The 20,565-nt window shown below is 38.7% G+C and overlaps 3 protein-coding genes across 3 annotated transcripts; 2 read left to right on the top strand and 1 right to left on the bottom strand.

Annotated features, from left to right (window-relative positions):
* Positions 1 to 2,793: 2,793 nt before the first annotated feature.
* LOC139123634 (uncharacterized) lies at positions 2,794 to 10,944 on the top strand. Its single transcript, XM_070689806.1, has 3 exons — positions 2,794 to 2,926; positions 7,631 to 7,690; positions 8,453 to 10,944. Exons 2-3 carry the CDS (start codon positions 7,678 to 7,680, stop codon positions 9,508 to 9,510), a joined length of 1,071 nt encoding a protein of 356 aa, XP_070545907.1. The 5' UTR covers positions 2,794 to 2,926; positions 7,631 to 7,677; the 3' UTR covers positions 9,511 to 10,944.
* On the top strand, positions 10,134 to 13,013 carry LOC139124293 (axoneme-associated protein mst101(2)-like). Its single transcript, XM_070690434.1, has 3 exons — positions 10,134 to 10,221; positions 10,990 to 12,409; positions 13,004 to 13,013. Exons 1-3 carry the CDS (start codon positions 10,134 to 10,136, stop codon positions 13,011 to 13,013), a joined length of 1,518 nt encoding a protein of 505 aa, XP_070546535.1.
* A 435-nt stretch (positions 13,014 to 13,448) lies between these two features.
* LOC139123635 (uncharacterized) lies at positions 13,449 to 19,785 on the bottom strand. The gene is made up of 3 exons (XM_070689807.1): positions 19,124 to 19,785; positions 18,369 to 18,475; positions 13,449 to 15,334 (listed from the first exon to the last, which is right to left on the bottom strand). The coding sequence occupies exons 1-3, from the start codon at positions 19,293 to 19,295 to the stop codon at positions 14,018 to 14,020; spliced, it is 1,596 nt and encodes a 531-aa protein (XP_070545908.1). The 5' UTR covers positions 19,296 to 19,785; the 3' UTR covers positions 13,449 to 14,017.
* Between the last annotated feature and the right edge of the window lie 780 nt (positions 19,786 to 20,565).

The following is a 20,565-nucleotide window of genomic DNA, read 5'->3' on the forward strand; positions in this document are numbered from 1 at the left end:
GTAATTTTTGATTGGCTCATTCGAATGCTACAGACCATCTTCAGCCAATCTTTCATATTTATTTTGTCAATTGAACAGCATACACTGTGTATTGCTTGTGTCATCTATCAGAAAAAGTCAAGTTACGTAAAATAGTCATGACACCTCTACCATTGTGTTTGCCACGGGAATAAAAACACTCGCCTGAAACCTGAGATGACCAAAATTTCTCATTATCTTGGGTGTTGTGTGTTTCCTAAAGAAAAACAATATTTGGCTTTTTGCCTATTGTAGACTTTCAAAATATAGTAGAGTTACCAAAAATCCTTGACAAATTCTTTGATAAAAGCTTGCAAAGCAATCTCGATATTTGACTGGTGAGGGTGCCCATTGCGACCTGCAAAGGGACGTTTTGAAGTACTTGAGACAAACTCAATGAAATAAGCTAACTATTGCCAAAACAATTGATCTTATAACAAATATGCTCATATTAAGCGCAACCTATGAATATTAATAAAAGAATTGTGATTTTTTCATGTTACCTTTCACCGTGACGAATGTCAATCAAAGAATGCTTTGTAAATATGCCAATTTTGAGCCGGTAGCAGATGTCGTAGGATTTTAGGTAATATTCAGCTAGCTACCTTACGTAACCTAACAACTATCTACCCTTTTTGACATAGTTGTGTCTAAAAACAGGGTAATTTTAGCAGTTGTGTATCCAGGTAGTCAGGGAGTTTTAGCTTTTCCCAGTAAAGTGGCGGAGAAGGCGATAGTAGTATCACACCTCTGGCAGTGGCCCACATGCAGTTCTACTGGTGACAGTCTAACCGCGTCAGCGTATTGAGTAAGCCACTTGCCGCAAACAATAAAGAAATCTTCACTGCCTCATTTGGAATTTATTGTTTTTATGGTATGCACTTTTTTGTGCTTTGTGTTCATGGTTGCAAAAGTATGAAGCATTTGGATGATTATTTGCGGTTGATTTTAGTGATTCGTTTAAAGGAAATGAGGATCTCTCTTGTTTAAAAAGGGTGAAATGACTTAATATATCAAATTAAAGAAACAATTTATTCAATAGGTTCATTATTGGTAACCTCAGTGAGACAGGGAATGTATGATTTTGGGTGAAATATTGCAAAAATCGTGTCGGAATTTTTTGTGTAACATCCAAAATTTATTTAAAAAAACACATAATGCGCTGTCGCAGCACCACCAGCCATTCCCCTTAACCCTTTCACCCCGCGTTCCATGTGTAGAGGTCCAACGTTACCATAGAAAACAATGGATTTGGGACAAACCATTGTGGTGAAAGGGTTAAAGTTAATGCAGACAATGGGAGATCAAGCTAGGGGGTGGTGGTAGTGTGTGTTTGTGTGTGTGTGGAAGGTCGCCCCTGTCTGACATAGAAGATTTGGAAAATCCATAAACCAAGTAGTTTGGTGGTAGTTTCATTTCTTAATATAGTTTTCGCTTATAAGCCAGACTAGTCGTAATTTTGCCAACACTCAAATCCATATTGAACAAAAGGAGATGTCTTGGAAGGAAATAAAGAAAAGTAAAGAAAATGTTCACTTCTTATGACATAATCCATGTTAAAGATAATTCCTTTAGTATTTATTAGTTCCAGAGACCAGCTCTGGAACTGTTAGTTTTTGCTCACTTTCCTTCTTTCTTTCTTTCTTTCTTTCTTTCTTCTTTCTTTCTTTCTTTCTCTACTTCCGGTATTACTACCATAGACCATGCTATACACAATTTTTACCTTGATTACCCAGAATGCATTGCGGCACGCTTATGACGTCATCAGTCAGCTCGGACGGGTTCAACGAGCATTTCTCGTCTGTTTATTGATATTTTTTTCAGTTTGCATTGCACTAATATCAAATTGCGTTCATTATTAATAATTCTAGCTTTCTTTCGCTTTGTTTTATGTTGCTTTTTGCTTTTTATTTTTCTCTTAATACCCGCCGTACGTGGCGCTATACTGTTACGTCATACCTCTTCCATACTGGTTTAGACTGGTCATAGTCTGGTTCCCTGACCCATTTTCCCGGTAGAGGGCGTGGGGAAATATAGGGTCAGGTACCGGGTAGCCATCTTGAACAGAATTTTGTTCAAGATGGCGGAGGTTAGTCACCTGACAGAACATGCTACAACAAATATGGCTGCTACTATGAAAATGCCGGTTAAAATTCGACTGGATCAGAATTATGTTCAAATCCGAACCAAAAACATTGGCACACGAGACGGGAAACATAAACTGAAAGGATTAATCCGGAAGTACGGGGAAATAGAGGTGATTGAAGGCTGGCTGTGATATCGCAGCAGTACGTGGCGTGTATCGAACGCGCTAGGGTCATTGAGGTCATCGCCAACTGTGGCGTGACCCCAATGACCAGAGCACGTTCGATACACGCCACAAGTACTGCTGCGATACCACATCTAATTGAAAGCAAACTTTGTTGGAACTGTGAATGACGATTGATTTCGATGGATAGAATGGTGTCTGAATTTTGTGAAAAATGCAAGGCATCATGTCGACGGTCTAAAAGTATCAAGAGGTGTGCTAAATCACAGTGGCTAAATCATGGAGGTAAAAAGTCTTTCTTTCTACCTCCACGGCTTTGTGGTACAAACAAGAAGTTGGTGTCAAAGTGCGAAACCCAAGAAACATGAGAAAAAGTTACAAGTGTTACTTTCATCCAATCACAGCCTGTTTTATTTTAACCCAATAGCGTCCATGTTTACATTAGCCGGTACCTGACCCTATATTTCCCTACGCCTCTACCGGGGAAATGGGTCAGGGAACCAGACTAGACTGGTCACTGTGGACTGGTCCTTGCGCACATGTTGAATTTTTGCTTTGCGATGATTCAAGCATAGCGTGATTGTCGGCTTAGATATTGTTACGTCTCGGAGAGCGACGGAGAGCGATCGCATTTTGAAGGTGGGTTTTATAACTTTATTATAAGTTTTCCCGAATATATTTGTATACATATACGAGGCTGCAGTGTTCTCCCAAGGCCGTTTAACAGGATCGGCCCCGATCCTTTATTTTTTTCGCCCCATCTCTCATGCCGATCCTGTTTCATGTCCGCTGATACTCTTTCAAAATTTGGCTGAAGTCTTTGTTTCTCGGCGGTGATTTTGTCACTTTTATTTCAGCGAGCGTATCATGTGTGGAACGGTTCTAATGTGGCGATAACACGACATACCAGATTATTAAAAGTTTTATTCCATAGCCAAAATGTGTGAAATGGTTAGACTATTCTCCTTTCATGTCGATGCTTCAGGTGTTTTACGCACAATGAGTTGAATGATGCAGTATGGCGCGTAATCCATGCCAAAATTAATACCTTACATTTTGAGCCAAACTTCATTCAACTCTCGCTCAGTGCGACCCAACTGTGGCCACCTTCATTCAACTCTCGCTCAGTGCGACCCAACTGTGGCCACCTTCATTCGGCTCTCGCTCAATGCGATTCAACTCTCGCTCAGTGCGACCCAACTGTGGCCACCTTCATTCGGCTCTCGCTCAATGCGATTCAACTCTCGCTCAGTGCGACCCACTGTGGCCACCTTCATTCGGCTCTCGCTCAGTGCGACCCAACTGTGGCCGACTTCATTCGGCTCTCGCTCAGTGCGACCCAACTGTGGCCACCTTCATTCGGCTCTCGCTCAGTGCGACCCAACTGTGGCCGACTTCATTCGGCTCTCGCTCAGTGCGACCCAACTGTGGCCAACTTCATTTAACTATCGCCCAATTCCATCCAATATTGTCGCCAACCTATCCAACTTTCACGAAACTCAATGCGACTCGTAACTTCGGAAACAGCTTTCAAAGCAATATCTTTGGTACTATGATTCTATTATAATTAACAGACAATATTCATATCATTAAAAAATGGGTCATCTAATATTATGAAGTTTAAGGACATTTTGAATGAGAAGACGTACACAGTAGGCCTACAGTTGTTAGGGAAATAGTACGTTGAGAATAAAATTACTGTAAAGGGGAGAAAAATCAAAAAAATCAAAACAGAATTAGAAACTCTGTTAAATACAACGGGTATGGGAAGAATGACATCATTTTATTCTTAGACTAATAATCGGTATTAAATATTTAAGCAATAAAGCACACCCAGCAAATCGAGATTTTGACTAATTCACGACATATGCACGAGTGATAGCGAGAGCATAAATAATAATAATAATAATAATAATAATAATAATAATAATAATAATAATAATAATAATTGGATGGAATTGGGCGATAGTTAATAATAATAATATTTTTTTTGCTTGTAAATGGAGAATTTACATCACATTTGTGGTAATAAAAATGTCATACAAAAATAAGTTAATTTTTTTCTAAAGGGATCTAGTCGAAATTGAGCGGTATACCGTCGCTTGGTTTAATGTATTGCTATTGGAAACAATATTTGCGCGAACGAACTCCTAATCCATTGAAGACAACAGAATTATTTATATAGCTAGACGACGTGATAACAAGAACTTTGTTGGAACTGTAAATCTGGACTTCCGCAACAGACTTTTGGGTTGAATATTTGGATCCCCCAGGACAATGACAGAAAACATATGAATATATTAATGACGTCATGTGACGTCACTATGATGCCCTGTGACGTCTCGTGTAGTATGGCAAAGTTGGTCACTTTAATGATGGGTTGGCTGCCATGAACCACATTCTGGCACGGTCAATTGGAAGTAAAATCAGAGTCGATAACATAACATAGAATCAGCTTCACATAAGTAAAGTAAATGCAATGGACTCTAAATCACGCGTGGTAAGTTTCAACTCAAAAGTGTCCTCATTTGAATCAGATGCTGCATGCTGTGGGCCCGTTTCAAAAATGGTTCGCCCCAACCAAGCCCCCCCAAACACGGAATATCCCCCGACACGAATGCGTTCAGCTCAAAAAGCAAGACGAATGCAGAGTCATCAAATGAGTTGAGCTTCAAAGGTAATCTAGGGAGCATGATTCAAACGAGTAGCGGCGGAAAGCGAATGCATTACACGAGTCGCATTGAGTTTCGTGAAAGTTTGATAGGTTGGCGACAATATTGGATGGAATTGGGCGATAGTTAAATGAAGTTGGCCACAGTTGGGTCGCACTGAGCGAGAGCCGAATGAAGTCGGCCACAGTTGGGTCGCACTGAGCGAGAGCCGAATGAAGGTGGCCACAGTTGGGTCGCACTGAGCGAGAGTTGAATCGCATGAGCGAGAGCCGAATGAAGGTGGCCACAGTTGGGTCGCACTGAGCGAGAGCCGAATGAAGGTGGCCACAGTTGGGTCGCACTGAGTGAGAGTTGAATCGCACTGAGCGAGAGCCGAATGAAGGTGGCCACAGTGGGGTCGCGCTGAGCGAGAGCCGAATGAAGGTGGCCACAGTTGGGTCGCACTGAGCGAGAGTTGAATCGCATTGAGCGAGAGCCGAATGAAGGTGGCCACAGTTGGGTCGCACTGAGCGAGAGTTGAATCGCATTGAGCGAGAGCCGAATGAAGGTGGCCACAGTTGGGTCGCACTGAGCGAGAGTTGAATGAAGGTGGCCACAGTTGGGTCGCACTGAGCGAGAGTTGAATGAAGTTTGGCTCAAAATGTAAGGTATTAATTTTGGCATGGATTACGCGCCATAGATGCAGGGTTATCGGGTGCATAGCACCCAGTGTTCCGCTTGTCTGTGCCGAGGAGAATAAATGGGCCGGCCGTAGTGCAAATGAACATCGGCTAAGACGGATGAAACTTAAATTCAAAACGCATGAAATGTGTTATGTTGCCGATCGTACAGACAACGGCCATTTTATGCAACAGACATGCAGTTTAGTCAACGAAAGGCTCGGTGTTGCATCTTTGCCAGCGGGCACTCATTCAAAGCATTTATACTAGTGGATAGAGAGAGGTGGCAACTGGTTTAACTGAAGGTCGGGAAAAGTGATTTCGATCAGAAGTGGCTGAAATCTTACGATTGGTTGAGACAAACATCAAATGCAAAAATGTATGGTACTGCCGCGTGTTCAGATCATTGCGTGTCCGAGTTAGCCATTTCGAGATCTGTGTACGTCAACATGACGTTGAAGCCATGAGTGCCACCTCGTGTCACCTATTCGTAACTTGCATGGAAACCCATGACCCGTTTTACAATATTCAAGCATCATGAAATGAAATAAAAAGGCACTGCATGAGCTCAAATTCGTGTCATCATCTGAATACAGCAGCTGTGTACGTACTGTACAGAATAGGTTCAAAGGTCGCGTGTGTTCAAATGTGCGTTTATACTATGCATGGCGGCCGACGCCGCGCCGTTGTCGAAGATTCGTACGTTTGTCGAAGTTGAAGTCGATGCAATTTCAAATCTTTTCTTGAAAATACCTGGTATCAATATTTTCGGGCTTCTCTTTGTTATTATGAATTGAGTTTTAAAGTCAACATATTTTTCTGCAGGCATGCTCTGCTGACTCCGATTTGTAACGGTGTAAAGGCAAAATTCAGTCCCGTGTGAACTTGAACCAAGACGTCCATGGTTTTAGCAATCTGGCGACAGACAAACTTAAAGTAACAGAGGATCACATAAAAACGTCTGACTTTGAATGTTATTGTAGAGAGAACTGGAAGACCTTGAATGAAAATATGGATGTAATATATGGCATTTTTTCTGATGCTATGGAATGATGTAATTTACATAGCTATTGTCATGCAAATTACCCATGTTTCAGAAATTTCTGGGGAGAACACTGCTGGCTTCTTTGTTGATTGTCCAGAGCTGAGTGGGTTGCCATGTGGCCTCGGTTTTCAAGTTCAACAGCCTATGTCCAATGTCTCCCTTGTCTGATATAGATTTTCATGCGTTGTCGCCCTCACATGTATCTGTTGCGTTTTTTACCGTACATGTAGGTATTTGTAATCTTTGTACCGTAATTCCCTGGACTGCCTGGCTTTTAGTTTTATTCTGTTATATCTATGTATCGTTGCGTACTTAGCTGCAATGATTGTAGCGAGAGGTTGCTCGCTGAATTTTACATTGAACGTGAACCCTACACAAAGTAGGCGAACGCACTGTTGATCCGTGGTTTTGTGGCAAAACCAAATGGTTTCGGGACAATTTGATTCACCAATCGCCCATGGCATAGGGCCTTGTAGCTGCATAGGGTTCACATTCAATGTAAAATTCAGCGACTGATCTCTCACAACACAATCATTGCAGCTACGTTGTACTTTATAATTGAGTCCCCGATTGACACTAGCTTGCTTAATTTCTTACAGACCTTTAGAACTGTTCATATTATCACTTTAACATGTTGTCATCTCGTATCAGTTACGCGACCGATGCAAGCATTGCTTTTCCAAGTGCTAACATGCTGTCGCTGTGTATAGTTGTGTCAGCACCGCAACTTGGATATATTGTCTCGCTCTCACAGGCAATTCTAACTTTGGTTTAGGGAAATTAAACTTGTAAATTTTTTTGAGTCTCATAACTGTTTCCATCTTTACATAGTACGATAATTTGTCCTTTTATGTCAAAGATGATCAAAAAAAGCAGATGTATATGATGATTTTCTCAGTATGCCACATGTCAAAAAACTAATTTTTCAAAGTTTGCTAAAGTAGCTTTTGCACATTTTCCTTTGCAGATTTCAAAGTTCGATCTCGTAGAAAAATATATTGCTTACAGCACAAAATGGCTTCCAAAGGTGAGTTTGATAATTGGCATTGTTGTCCAATGGAAAAAGCACAAATTCAGTACAATACTTTGTGGTGTAAAATGATTTTTTCCATTCCTTTCCAACTTAACTATTCCTTGATCATTCCCAGAATTTAAAGTTTATCCCAAGTATCACTTTTGGTTCCCAGTACTCTAGTGTGCTTGTGTCTGGGTAATGTTTACTCTTGGCAAAGCACAAGTTCATTTAGCAGACTGCCTTGGTATATTGCTAAACACTCAGTGATATGGCTGGCTGATTACTGATATTTGTGTATCGAAAATAGACACCATTTCTGTAAGATATAATCAAGTATTGCTGATAAAGGCAAGATTGCATTTTTGGGTTTCTCCAGTTAGGGTAAACACATAAAAAAACTCATCCCCTTAAACCACTACCTACAGGTTCCTAGACATTACTTTAGTCACATTTGTTCAAATTGCGGTTAAAGTTGTATTTCTGAGGCATCTCTCATTTTTGGTCAAACATTGTCATTTCCTCTGAAAACGCTTGCCAAATTGCTTTAACTTAAATATGAAAGTTCCTAGGAATGATATTAGTAAGACTAATCAAATAGTGATGTTGTATGCAAGATTCTATCTTTTGCAGTACATTTCCCATTTTGGGTCAAAAAAATTTCCAAATCATGACAGAAATAACTACTTAGGAGAACGACAATTAATTCATTTGTCTCTATACACATTGCAGACAGTATGAAGTGCTTTTCTGAATTATTCATTTATATTGTTACAGATTCCATACATATTGCTGACCTTCAAGAGACTGCAGAGGAGCACAAGCAGCTCAAGATTGTCGTCCAAAACCTCTCACCCGTAAAGCAGAAGGGAGATTACAAATATTTCACTTGTCACATGTGTGACAACACAGGAGTTGTAAGAAGTGTATCATTTTCACCAGAAAAGCATCAAGAACTTCAACGGGTGGTAGACAGTCCTACAAAGACTTGTACAATAAGCACCTTTGCTACTCAGAAGCGAAAATTTCCGGATACTAAAAGCACCAGTCCATTGGAAATCAAGCTTTCAAAGAAGACAAAAGTCTCCCCATGTGATGTGCACATCGATTACCAATCTGCAGCTACAAAGATTGTCCACGCTGAAAACATCCACGACGTTAGCTCTATCGAGTCTAATAACATTGTTAGTGTTCAAGGCAAGATTGCTAAAATCATCAAGGACTGTCACACTGTACCTATGGGATCAAAACAACTAAAGCAAAAACTTGTTGTTTTACAGGACATGACTGCTGATATTAAACTTACACTGTGGGAAGAAGCTACCACTGCAGAGCTTGGTAAATCATATGCATTCACTGCTGTTCGCGTTAAAGATGCCTACCCGGGCAAGTGCTTGAACACAACGAAAGACACCACCGTCAATATTATTGATGACCTCACTGATTTGCCAGAACTGAGTGCTCAGTATGCTGACATATCTGTAACAGGTAAAATCGTTGGCTGTCAACATATCAACCAGAAATACCTCTGCCGCCGTTGCAATTTTCACATCCCAATTTCTGATGACTGCCCAAAGATTCTACACTGCACTCGTTGTGAAATGTCTTTTCCCCGACATTTATGTGCCTTTAAGATGACAACCTCTTTGTTAATCAGTACCGATTCAGCTGACAAACTAATTTATGTTGATACAGATATCTTGATGAAACTGCTGAATGTTTCCAGTGAGGAGTTTCAGTCAAACACTCCAGAAGACATTCTAACCAAAGTATTGTGCATTGTTGAGCCAGTCACTTTCCATTGTGACCGTGAGCTCACTGCATTGCACCTATGAACCAACATGACCATATTCTGCCAAGGATTACACTTTATGCTACAGTTACACATTTTGCAGTCTGCAAATTTGTTTGCTTAGTAAAGCCACAAAAATTGCTGTTCTAGCAACTTTGTACCTTTTGCACTGTCTCTGTCACAGTTTGCTATCTCTGTCATATCTTTTGACAATATATCTCAGTATAACAAGCACAGTGTAACACTTGACAGTATCTCACATATTTCTTTCAATCTACATGGCTGATATCACAAATTTCTCAGATTGCAACACAAATATTTCTTTGGATTACACTTTGCAACTTTGTGCCCTTCGCACTGCTTGTGTCACAGTCTCCTATCTCTGTTATATCTTTTGACAATATGTCTCAGTATACCAATAAGCACAGTGTAACACCTTGGCAGTATGTCAGCATACCGAAAGTACTGCGATATTTCTTTCAAATCTACATGGCTCTCATCAAAAACTGATCAGATTACAACTTTGACATCAAAGTTAAGGATTAAAGATAACTTGTTACTGTTATGTCAGCAATCATGACTTGTTCCTGTTATTATGTTATGACAATGATTGTTACTGTTACATCATCGGTGATGACTGTTTACTGTTTGTTGTTTTCATCAATCATGGCACTGTCTGTGTCACAGTTTGCTATCTCTGTCATATCTTTTGACAATATATCTCAGTATAACAAGCACAGTGTAACACTTGACAGTATCTCAACATATCAAAACTACTGCAATATTTCTTTCAAATCTACATGGCTGATATGACAAATTTCTCAGATTGCAACACAAATATTTCTTTGGATTACACTTTGCAACTTTGTGCCCTTCAGACTGCTTGTGTCACAGTCTCCTATCTCTGTTATGTCTTTTGACAATATGTCTCAGTATACCAATAAGCACAGTGTAACACCTTGGCAGTATGTCAGCACACCGAAAGTACTGCGATATTTCTTTCAAATCTACATGGCTCTCATCAAAAACTGATCAGATTGCAACTTTTACATCAAAGATAAGGATTAAAGATAACTTGTTACTGTTATGTCAGCAATCATGACTTGTTCCTGTTATTATGTTATGACAATGATTGTTACTGTTACATCATCGGTGATGACTGTTTAGTAACTTTACTGTTTGTTGTTTTCATCAATAATGACTTGTTCCTGTTATGACAGGAATGTGATTTTTACTGTTAACATTAATGATAACTTCACTGTCAACATTCACTGTTATTCTGATCAGTCATGACTTATAAATCATTACTTTTTCCTATTATATCATCAATGATCATTTTCAAACTGTTATGTCTTCAATCATGACTTGTTACTGTTATTTTATTACCAATGATGACCTTTTACTGTTATTACGTCATCAGTAACCACATGTTATTGTTATTGTGTTAATAAAGTATTTATATTTTTTTATTCAAGTACATGTATGTATCTATAGTTTCTTTTCATTGTATTTTTCTGTACAGATGCACTAAAAACTCCACCACTGATCAGCACTTCTCCTGGTTCATCTTATTGGCCAAACGAACCAATACCGTGTAAAGGTAGTACTGTAATCTCAAGTCCAGGTACACAAGCCCCACTCTGGTTTCATCAGTACCTTATTGACAATGAAAGACGTGCAAAGCTCAAAAGACAAAGAAATGTTACACTTGAAAGCTCAAGTGATCTTGTTACACCGAAAACTACACAATCTGTAAAATACTGTAGAACTAGAAAGAGACCACACTCAGTGGAAGATCTCACAGTAAGCAACAAAACCAGAAGGCTTCACACACTCTCAGATATAGAAAGAACCAGTAGCCACAATTTGCAGAAATCCCCCAAAGCAACTACAAACCAAAGTTCAACCCAAACATATCAGCAGAAACACACAACACAAGATCCCCTTCAGTGTGAGCAACAAAGTGCCCAAACAGAGCAAACAATAAAACTACAAGCCAGAGACAGAGAATATCAGAAACAGAAATATGTCCAGACAGATGTAAGACCTAACAAAAAGGAGCAGTCATGTCTCTACCTCAAACGCACATACAGCCAAAGTGAGGACAAAGACATTATCAAGAAGCGATGGCGTCAATATGCCAAACAAAAATACAGTCAAAGGGAATATAGAGAGGCTAAAAAGAAACAGTCTGCGCAATGTCAAAGGGAAAAATACAGTCAACAGCAATATAGAGAGGCTAAAAAGAAACAGTCTGCTCAATGTCAAAAGGAAAAATACAGTCAACAGGAATATAGAGAGGCTAAAAAGAAACAGTCTGCTCAATATCAAAAGGAAAAATACAGTCAACAGGAATATAGAGAGGCTAAAAAGAAACAGTCTGCTCAATGTCAAAAGGAAAAATACAGTCAACAGGAATATAGAGAGGCTAAAAAGAAACAGTCTGCTCAATGTCAAAAGGAAAAATACAGTCAACAGGAATATAGAGAGGCTAAAAAGAAACAGTCTGCTCAATGTCAAAAGGAAAAATACAGTCAACAGGAATATAGAGAGGCTAAAAAGAAACAGTCTGCTCAATGTCAAAAGGAAAAATACAGTCAACAGGAATATAGAGAGGCTAAAAAGAAACAGTCTGCTCAATGTCAAAAGGAAAAATACAGTCAAAAGGAATATAGAGAGGCTAAAAAGAAACAGTCTGCTCAATATCAAAAACAAAAATACAGTCAAAAGGAACTAAGAGAAATTAAAAGGAAAAAAGTACAGAAACAAAGCACAACAAAGTATCATCATAATAAGCAGTACCAAGCTACAAAGCGTAAGAAAGCGGCAGTTACAGCTTCTTTGAAACAAAAAAGACTTGCAGATATAAATTATGCTGTCAAAGAATTTGCACACAACTGCAAACTTGCACCCAAAACATATGAGGCGCGTCACGCAAAAAGGTACCTAATGGTCAAAAATATCAATTTTGAGTTTTTTGTATATTATAAAAGTGCACTTTTTCAGCTTTCATAAGATATGTTTCTTTGTAAGATTAGGGCTCCCTAACTTGGCAAAAATGTACTTTGAAATTTGGCTCCCTAAGTTAATCATTAAGAAATAATAATGGTTTCTTTACTCAAGGTGAAGCTACATCAGATACCAAGTGGTTAGCTGAGTGAATAAATCATTTATGAATAACAAATCCTTTGCCATAGATTTATTTCCTTCATTTATTCCAATGTAATGCAGTATAAAGTGATTATTTTCTTATCAGGATTATTCCATTATCATTACAGGGGCACAGGTCTACTTTTTTGAGGTTGCTTACAACTCTTGCTTTATAAAAACTTGCTATTTGATTTTTTTATTCATATCAGCTATGAGAAGAGAGAAATCAATTTCAAAATAACTATATACTACACCTAGTCATGTGAAGATAATGCTAATGTTTTTACTTTGAGGATGCCTTTTCATTCCCGATTTGATGTGATTAACACTGAAAGTGTGAATGGAAACTGAAAGTCAAGTGTGTTGTTCTTTTGTGATGTTTACAGGTACTTTTAGAACTGATTTAGCACTTGATGTTTTATGTGCAAGACTTATGAGTATGAAATGGATGAAATGACCCCAAATGTACATGATTGTGTAAATGATTGATTCTGTGACAGTCTTCACAAACACTTTTCGATCTATAGAGGGCGCTGTGTAACTCCTCCTCCATCACATCAAGGTCAATGACAGCTGTTCACTGTTTGTGTTTGTGATAAACTGTAGTAGGCTGTCTGAATTCCACAAACAGTAAGTATTGAACACATGTAGTGAACTGGAAATATTAATATTGGAAATATGTGTTTCAGTTGAATGTACTTTCTTGGTCAAACACAACATTTGCCCACATGAAAGTTTAGCTGAAATACAACTTTCAGCCTCATCAGAAAAAGTAAGGAAATTAAGGAAAAGTTTGAGTGTGCGTGTCCATGAGAAATTGACAGAGACAAGTTATACATTTAAACTGGTCTGAGACCTATATTAAATATCACACAATGAACAAAACTCATACATGTTACAATGAGTACATCAACTGTTCAAATTTTACAATACAGTTAATGATTAGTCAAGTCAATTACAACATTTTACTTTATGATCATACCTGTGACCCTGATGTTGGTTGCCATTGTTGGTGTGTACGTGTGTACGCTGACAAACAACCAATGCTGCTCTCAATGTATGAAGATTAAAACTCATTCATCTGACAATACAAGTAAATACAAGGTGTGGCACATGTAGAGACATAGTATGGTACATATAAAGACGTTGTGTAGTACATTTTCACTATGCATACATTATACCACAGTCTCAATAAACCTTGGACCAGGATATCACCATTCAAGTTCACTAGAATTGAATAAAATAAAACAGAAAAGTAATTTTCATTTACAAAATGACTGTCAATACTGTTCTATCTTAAACACACTTAGATACTCTGATAACAATTCATTTCAATTGTAATAAACACTGCTATCTAAAACTAGATATCATGTGATGTCCAGGACACATGTGAAAATACTCTATGGCCTGGGACAGGTTGTATCCTTCAAATGATCTGGAATGTACAGTCTGATCTTACTGTACAAATATCGCTTCCTTTGAACACTCAAACCAGGTGGGATAAGCATATCTGGTAAATATTGTGAATTCGAAGGCAATTGCACACCCCTCTTTCTGAGATCATACTTTACCTCATCACTGTTTAGTTGATCTTTCACAAACACAACACCTGGCTCTGACTTGGTAAACTTAAAAACACTAAATTTGGAAATACCTCGAAGTGGTAAAAAAAACTGACTGAAAAAATCTACCCAATCATACCACTGAAATCTTGGTGCATCATCTGTTGGTAATTGATACCCATCAGCAATATTGCACTTTGCTGATTTATTTACAACATTAACCAATTCAGCTAAACTATAAATATCAGAACGTCTATACAATTTCTTTAATAAACCAAAACAAGCATCATTTATACACTTTGTGTGACCAACTTCCATAAAGGCTAATGTGGCATTGTCATGTAGACCTACAGCACATCTCCACAAAAGATAGTGTATCATTGTTTTATTTTTGTTTTGTCCAGGACAATTATCACAATGAAAAATAGCACCTTTCTCACCAACACTGTATGTACTCAAATAGTGGTGTAACATGGAAATTACAGTATTTGGTCCATGAGATTTTGTACCATCTATGCCAATTGTTTGACTCTCATCTAAGAGGTAATTCACCTGCTTTGATGTACCTTCATTGTTGATACCAAATAAATGAATTTTCCTGAGAGATAAGAAATAAAATGGACTGATTTGATTGGATAAATGAGGGATCAAAATACTCTGAGCAAAATCAAAAGTGTAATGGACTTTGTGTAAATTGACTGAGCATGGGTCACCATTTTCACAATCATTTGCAACCTGGTTATCTAGCTCTTCCTTTGCTTGTTTTGTGCAATTCAAGTAAAATTCACGCTTTTGTTTTGCTGTCTCTAAATGTCTAGAGAATTCAGTCACTGCTTCTACTTTTTCAACCTCAGTTCTTGCATGTGATACCTTTTGTCTGAAATGCTCACATTTTGGGCAAATATCAGTTCTTGGAGTCAGTATTTTGATGTGAGGTACACACTCTCTCCAAAGATTCTTGAATAGTGTGAGTCCAACATATTGATCACCTTCGGCTTCACAGGTTTGCTTGTAGCTCATGTGAATGTCTTCTTTCCTTGAACTTGCAGGTAAGTATACAGGTGGGTGTGAGTCACGGCCACTTGGTGCAGCTGCCATAGGAATACCGTTTGACTGAGCGAAGCTTTGAATAAATTGCACAGCCTTGCGAAGTGTCTACATGTGAATAATAAAAATACAAACTCTTACAGTTTACATATTGTATGTTGTTTGCATGAAAAATTAGTTCAATATTCAGTTCATGTCAGATGCCTTATATTTCTTTGTTACTGAAACAAAATGTGGTATTATGGTGAAAAATTGATCAGCAAAGACATCATGACCAGCCTGGTATTACAATTTATTGATATACAAGGGGTTTCTGTTCATAAAACATTTCTAAAGCTGAACTTAACTCAGTTAGTTATTGTAAATACTATGAATTGGTACATTTGAAGAGTTTGTATAGTATATTTGGAAATATCAAGCAGATCTTGATCTGTAATATATTGAAGGACAATTGTTTTGCATTTTGTTTGGCAATATGCTAAAACTGTGAGATGCATAAATACACATTTGTACTTTTGAAAAACAATATAGTCATAGCAACTTTGATAAACCTTAATACAACAAAACAGTATATATCAAAACACATTACCACTTACAGCACTTTCAATTGTAGTTCCTTGTTTTAAAACATGACATATATGTAGAACAAAAAAATATAATGGGAGATGAAAAAAGTGTCTTTTCAATGAATTATGAAACATGAACATGAAACTGTAGCTCCAAACACCCTTCAAGTGTCCTTCTGCAAGATCACAATGTTTCTCAGGGTTTTACATGACGCGCATTTCTGCGTCCTTTACGCATAAAACCGGACGCAGGACCCCTCAAAAACTGAACCACGCGTCCCTTGGGACGCAGCAATATCTGTTGCTGGTGTACACCTTGCGAAGCTGCTGAACACGTAAAACACATCCCAGTAAACCTTACCGACCCCGTACTTTAATGGAATGCTCCATAGTGCATTGGCCTCCACTGTTTCATAACCAATGGTAACCGCGGAAACAAATTCTATTGCTGTAAAAAGTTACTTTCAAAATGTAAACTGATTCTTAATTGGTCGATTTCTTGTTTGTGTCGATTAACACATGATTATGCATCATGGCGGGTCGTGTCAAACAGGCCGATCTGCGAAGGTTTTTTTCGGCGGCCGCAGCAACCAGCACCATGCAGGTTTGGTCGAGGCCGAAACGGCAGCTACGCCATGCGATACTGATACATCAGGTCCCCCGACCAAGTCAGCAAAATTACGAACATTCAACAGAAGTTGACTCAATAGATTTACGATAAATGGCTTCGATATTCTGAAGAGCGAAACGTCATGGATGCGGTGTATGTTTGAAAGCGAATGTTACATGCCCGTTCATGGAAGGTTTTTGTAATTTTCAACATTCAACTCTCACTCGTCATCAGGACTCGAAAAGTCGTCTCACAAGCGTTAAAATCCTAAGCATGAGGACCGGCAGTTGCAGGGTAAGAGCACAGTTACGAGTGGAGTGATACGTACGTCGGTAAGAGTAACGAACTCGAGGCGTACGCTGCACAATTACGTACTGTTTACCTGATCGCTAAACGTGACCTTCCATGCGATGTATTCACTGACATCATTCATCTGCAGAATCTGAACGGCTTAGACATTGAATATTACAAACGTCCTCAGATAGTTATGGAGTTTGAAGAGTGTATTCAACGTGCGATCGAGAAGTCCCTGATTGATAGCATACATGCAAGTGACGTCATCGGTATAATGTTGGATGAGACTTGTGTTGTGACATTTCATTCATAAGAAACTTGCAATATATGTTCGATTTATTCAGAATGGCGAGGCGAATTTTTTTTCCTCTGTAACCAGCAAATTACAGATGCCACTGCTGCAGAGATTGAAAACGCCTTGATTGAATTTTTGACTAGGAAAGAAATCTGTGACGCAGCCGTGGACAAAATATATGGACTAGGAACAGACGGGGCGGCCGTAATGACCGGCCGTTTGAACGGGTTGGGTGCAAAATTAAAAGCCAGAAATCCCAACCTTGTTCAAGTGCATTGTGTTGCACATTGATTGAATCTTGCTGCTTCCCAAGCAGGCAGAGATATTGAATATTGCAAAGAATATCATAATATAATCCATTCATTGTATAAATACTTAATTGACTCTAGTGTGAGATATGACAAACTTAGGGAAATTCAAACTGTGTTGAATGGGAAACAAAACAAATTACTGAGGCTACATCTGTTCGCTGGCTGTCGGTCGTGTTTTGATGTGATTCTCAACCCACACAGATATCCTGAAAATGTGGCCAACCTACCTGACTATGGGGTCAACCAGCTTGATCAACTGTTGATTCATTATAACAATACACCAGGTATTGATGCTGATAGAGCTAGGGCACACTTCCTTGTTTACAAACACTTCACAAGATCTCATAGGGAGGCACTGAATTTTGATATGTATATCAAGCTGTTGCTAACTGATTTTACAGAGGAGTATCCTGATTTTGCCATCCTAGCTAAAATTGCTCTTGTCATACCAGTGTCCTCTGCTCCATGTGAAAGGGCTTTTCAGTACAAAATGCCATCAAACAGAGGGCACGAAATAGACTCAATCCTCAAAGGCTTAATAGACTAATGTTCATCAAACTGGTTGGCCCCACCATAGATGATTTTGACTTCATGAACACTGCTAGGTTATTTGCCGAAGGAGCTGCTGGCAGAGTGTGAACTCAAACCTACTGGACTTGCTAGGTGTATGCCATTTCAGAGTATGAAATTACTTACCTTCTTGTCATTTGACAAATTTGAATATTTGTTCAAATTTCACGTTGTGAACTTGTCATTAAAGTTATGAGATAATATCATGAATAATGTTCTTTGAATTGATCAATGAGGGCCCTCAGTATGAACTAGAATTTTCATGTAGGAATTATTTTAAGAAATATGCAACTATTTGCTGTGTGTTTTAATACTAATTGAACACAGTGAAGACCATGGCATTGATAAACTATAAAACATTTTTGTGAAATAAATTGGGACCCCCATATTTTGATGTAGGACTCCCATTTTCTAACACCAGGAGTCCCAGGGACTCTCAAAGTTAAAAGTGATGTAAAACCCTGTGCATTAAAATAAGCTTTCTGAAAATATTTACCTCAAATGAAAATGCATTTGGAGGCCTCTTTCCTTTGTTTCCATGTCTTCTTGGCACAACACCGTGTTCAACATAGTGCTTCTTCAGATTTCTAAATTCCTTATTGCCTGAGGGTAATGAAGTGATACAAAATACATCAATGGTACAAAAATGCAATTGTGAGACTTAACTTTAAGAATGTATGTTTTCACTGATATTTTGATTTCCATTTATATAACATTATCCTTCAGGTTAGACATGAACCTAGGATAATCCAGATAATTTTCTTTGTATCAATCTGACATAGCATTTAGGTTGTAATTGTGATACTGACACTATCTTTTTTAAACCTTAAACCTACGCGTAGATCAGAATCCATCACAGACAATTGAAAGGTTTTGTTTTTCAAATGTCAATGCCCTGAATGTGAATATACCAATTAAATCAATGATTTACCGTTCTCGTAAAACCTGATCTTGACAAATTATTTTCATACGTGAAAAAATATTATCACTCGGCCTTGTTGGCTCAGACAGTGAACAACTTCAACAAGGGCATGGGGTCACTTGAAAAAATCATGGCTGCTGAACTCGGCCTTAAAATGTCACCTCAAGCTGAACGGTTCTGAAGTACTAAAGCTCAAGGTGCCTGTCGTTGTCACACAAAGTAAAATTTTTGTTGAAGAGCCGATTTTACACTTTGTTATGAGCAATGACACTCAATGCAACACAGTTTATATATTAATCCTATTGATTGCAATGACTGAGTTTACCTACCCACAACGTAAATAAACTGCCAGGCTGTTCGACACACTTCAAGGCCTTCAAAGTCGTACCGAAATCGCGATTTTTGCCTCTTCCCTCGTCTTGTGGAGTCTGCAGTATATTCCATACCTTGGAGTTTTGAAAGAACCAGAATTTCTTTTTCGTTTTTGTCGAACTCGAGCATTTGAAGGCGATGTTCGTAGACACGATCGACGTTCAGTAGACGATAGCACTTGTTGTTACATCCACAAGCTCGTTCAAAGGTATTTAATACAATGTCCTTGCTTGAAACGTCGACTTCCCCACCTTGTGAAGCATGATCCTGGCCATCTAGGTACGCAGATAATCCTCAACAAGTTCTTGTGAATTTGCTTCTGCTTCGTCCACTTCGTTTTCACTATCAGTGTCATTGATGTTGATCGACTGTTGAACTTCCGGGTCGACCCCGACCTCGCCCTCAGAAACATCACTCAGGCTATCATAGTTGTCATCTTGTGAACCTTCTAAAATTTCCTGAGAATACTGGTTTACTGTATCTTGCAATACAGTATCGACTACAAAAAAGCTGTCGCTATCACTAGTGCCTGCCATGTTGGACTGTCAACTAAAGAGCTTGCAGCAGACGACACTGGACGTTCCACCTAATTAATAATCCCGCCAACATTCTACCGCGCCGCGAACATGCCTACGTTACGTGTGACGTTCTAAAGTGCCGCTGGCTCATTTGCATGACAATGTCGTTAGGTACCTTTTTGCGTGACGCGCCTCATATGTTGTTGCCATAGACTTCTATTCAAAAATCAAGTCAAAATGTGCAACCGAGGAAAATATGCATCAAAAAGTAACAATGTACAGCACATAGCCTCTGTTTGCCTCACAGGAACGTACTGTCATAAATGTGACAAAACTTGCAAAGCTACATGCCATCACAGAAATACACCCCACACAACTGAATGGATTTGTCACAACTGTGACCGGTTAATTTTGGCTTCCAGGATTCCTCCTCAGGCCCAGTACAATTCAATGCAGTTACCACCTATACCAACTCAGCTATCTTCATTAAACACACTTGAACGCCATCTTGTCAGCCCTTCAATACCATTCATGAAGATTCATTCACTACCGAAAGGTGGACAGTATGGTATTCACGGCCCTGTAATCTGTGTTCCTGCAAATATTGCTCATACTACCACCAAGCTTCCCCGCCCAGTGCATTCACATGACATAATAAAAGTCAAATTAAAGAGAAAACTTGAGTATAGAGGGCATTATAAATTTCAAACTGTCAATCCCAATCGTCTTCAACAAGCATTACATTATCTAAAGAGCAATAATGAATATTACAAACATATAAATATTGATACTTCTTATGATATCCATGACAATATGTGCGATGACAATGACAATGTCACACACTACAGTGACAATAACCTGTCTGGTAATCCAGAGAAGTC

Source organism: Ptychodera flava, assembly GCF_041260155.1.
Source record: "Ptychodera flava strain L36383 chromosome 23 unlocalized genomic scaffold, AS_Pfla_20210202 Scaffold_23__1_contigs__length_28996876_pilon, whole genome shotgun sequence".
Lineage (NCBI taxonomy): Eukaryota > Metazoa > Hemichordata > Enteropneusta > Ptychoderidae > Ptychodera > Ptychodera flava.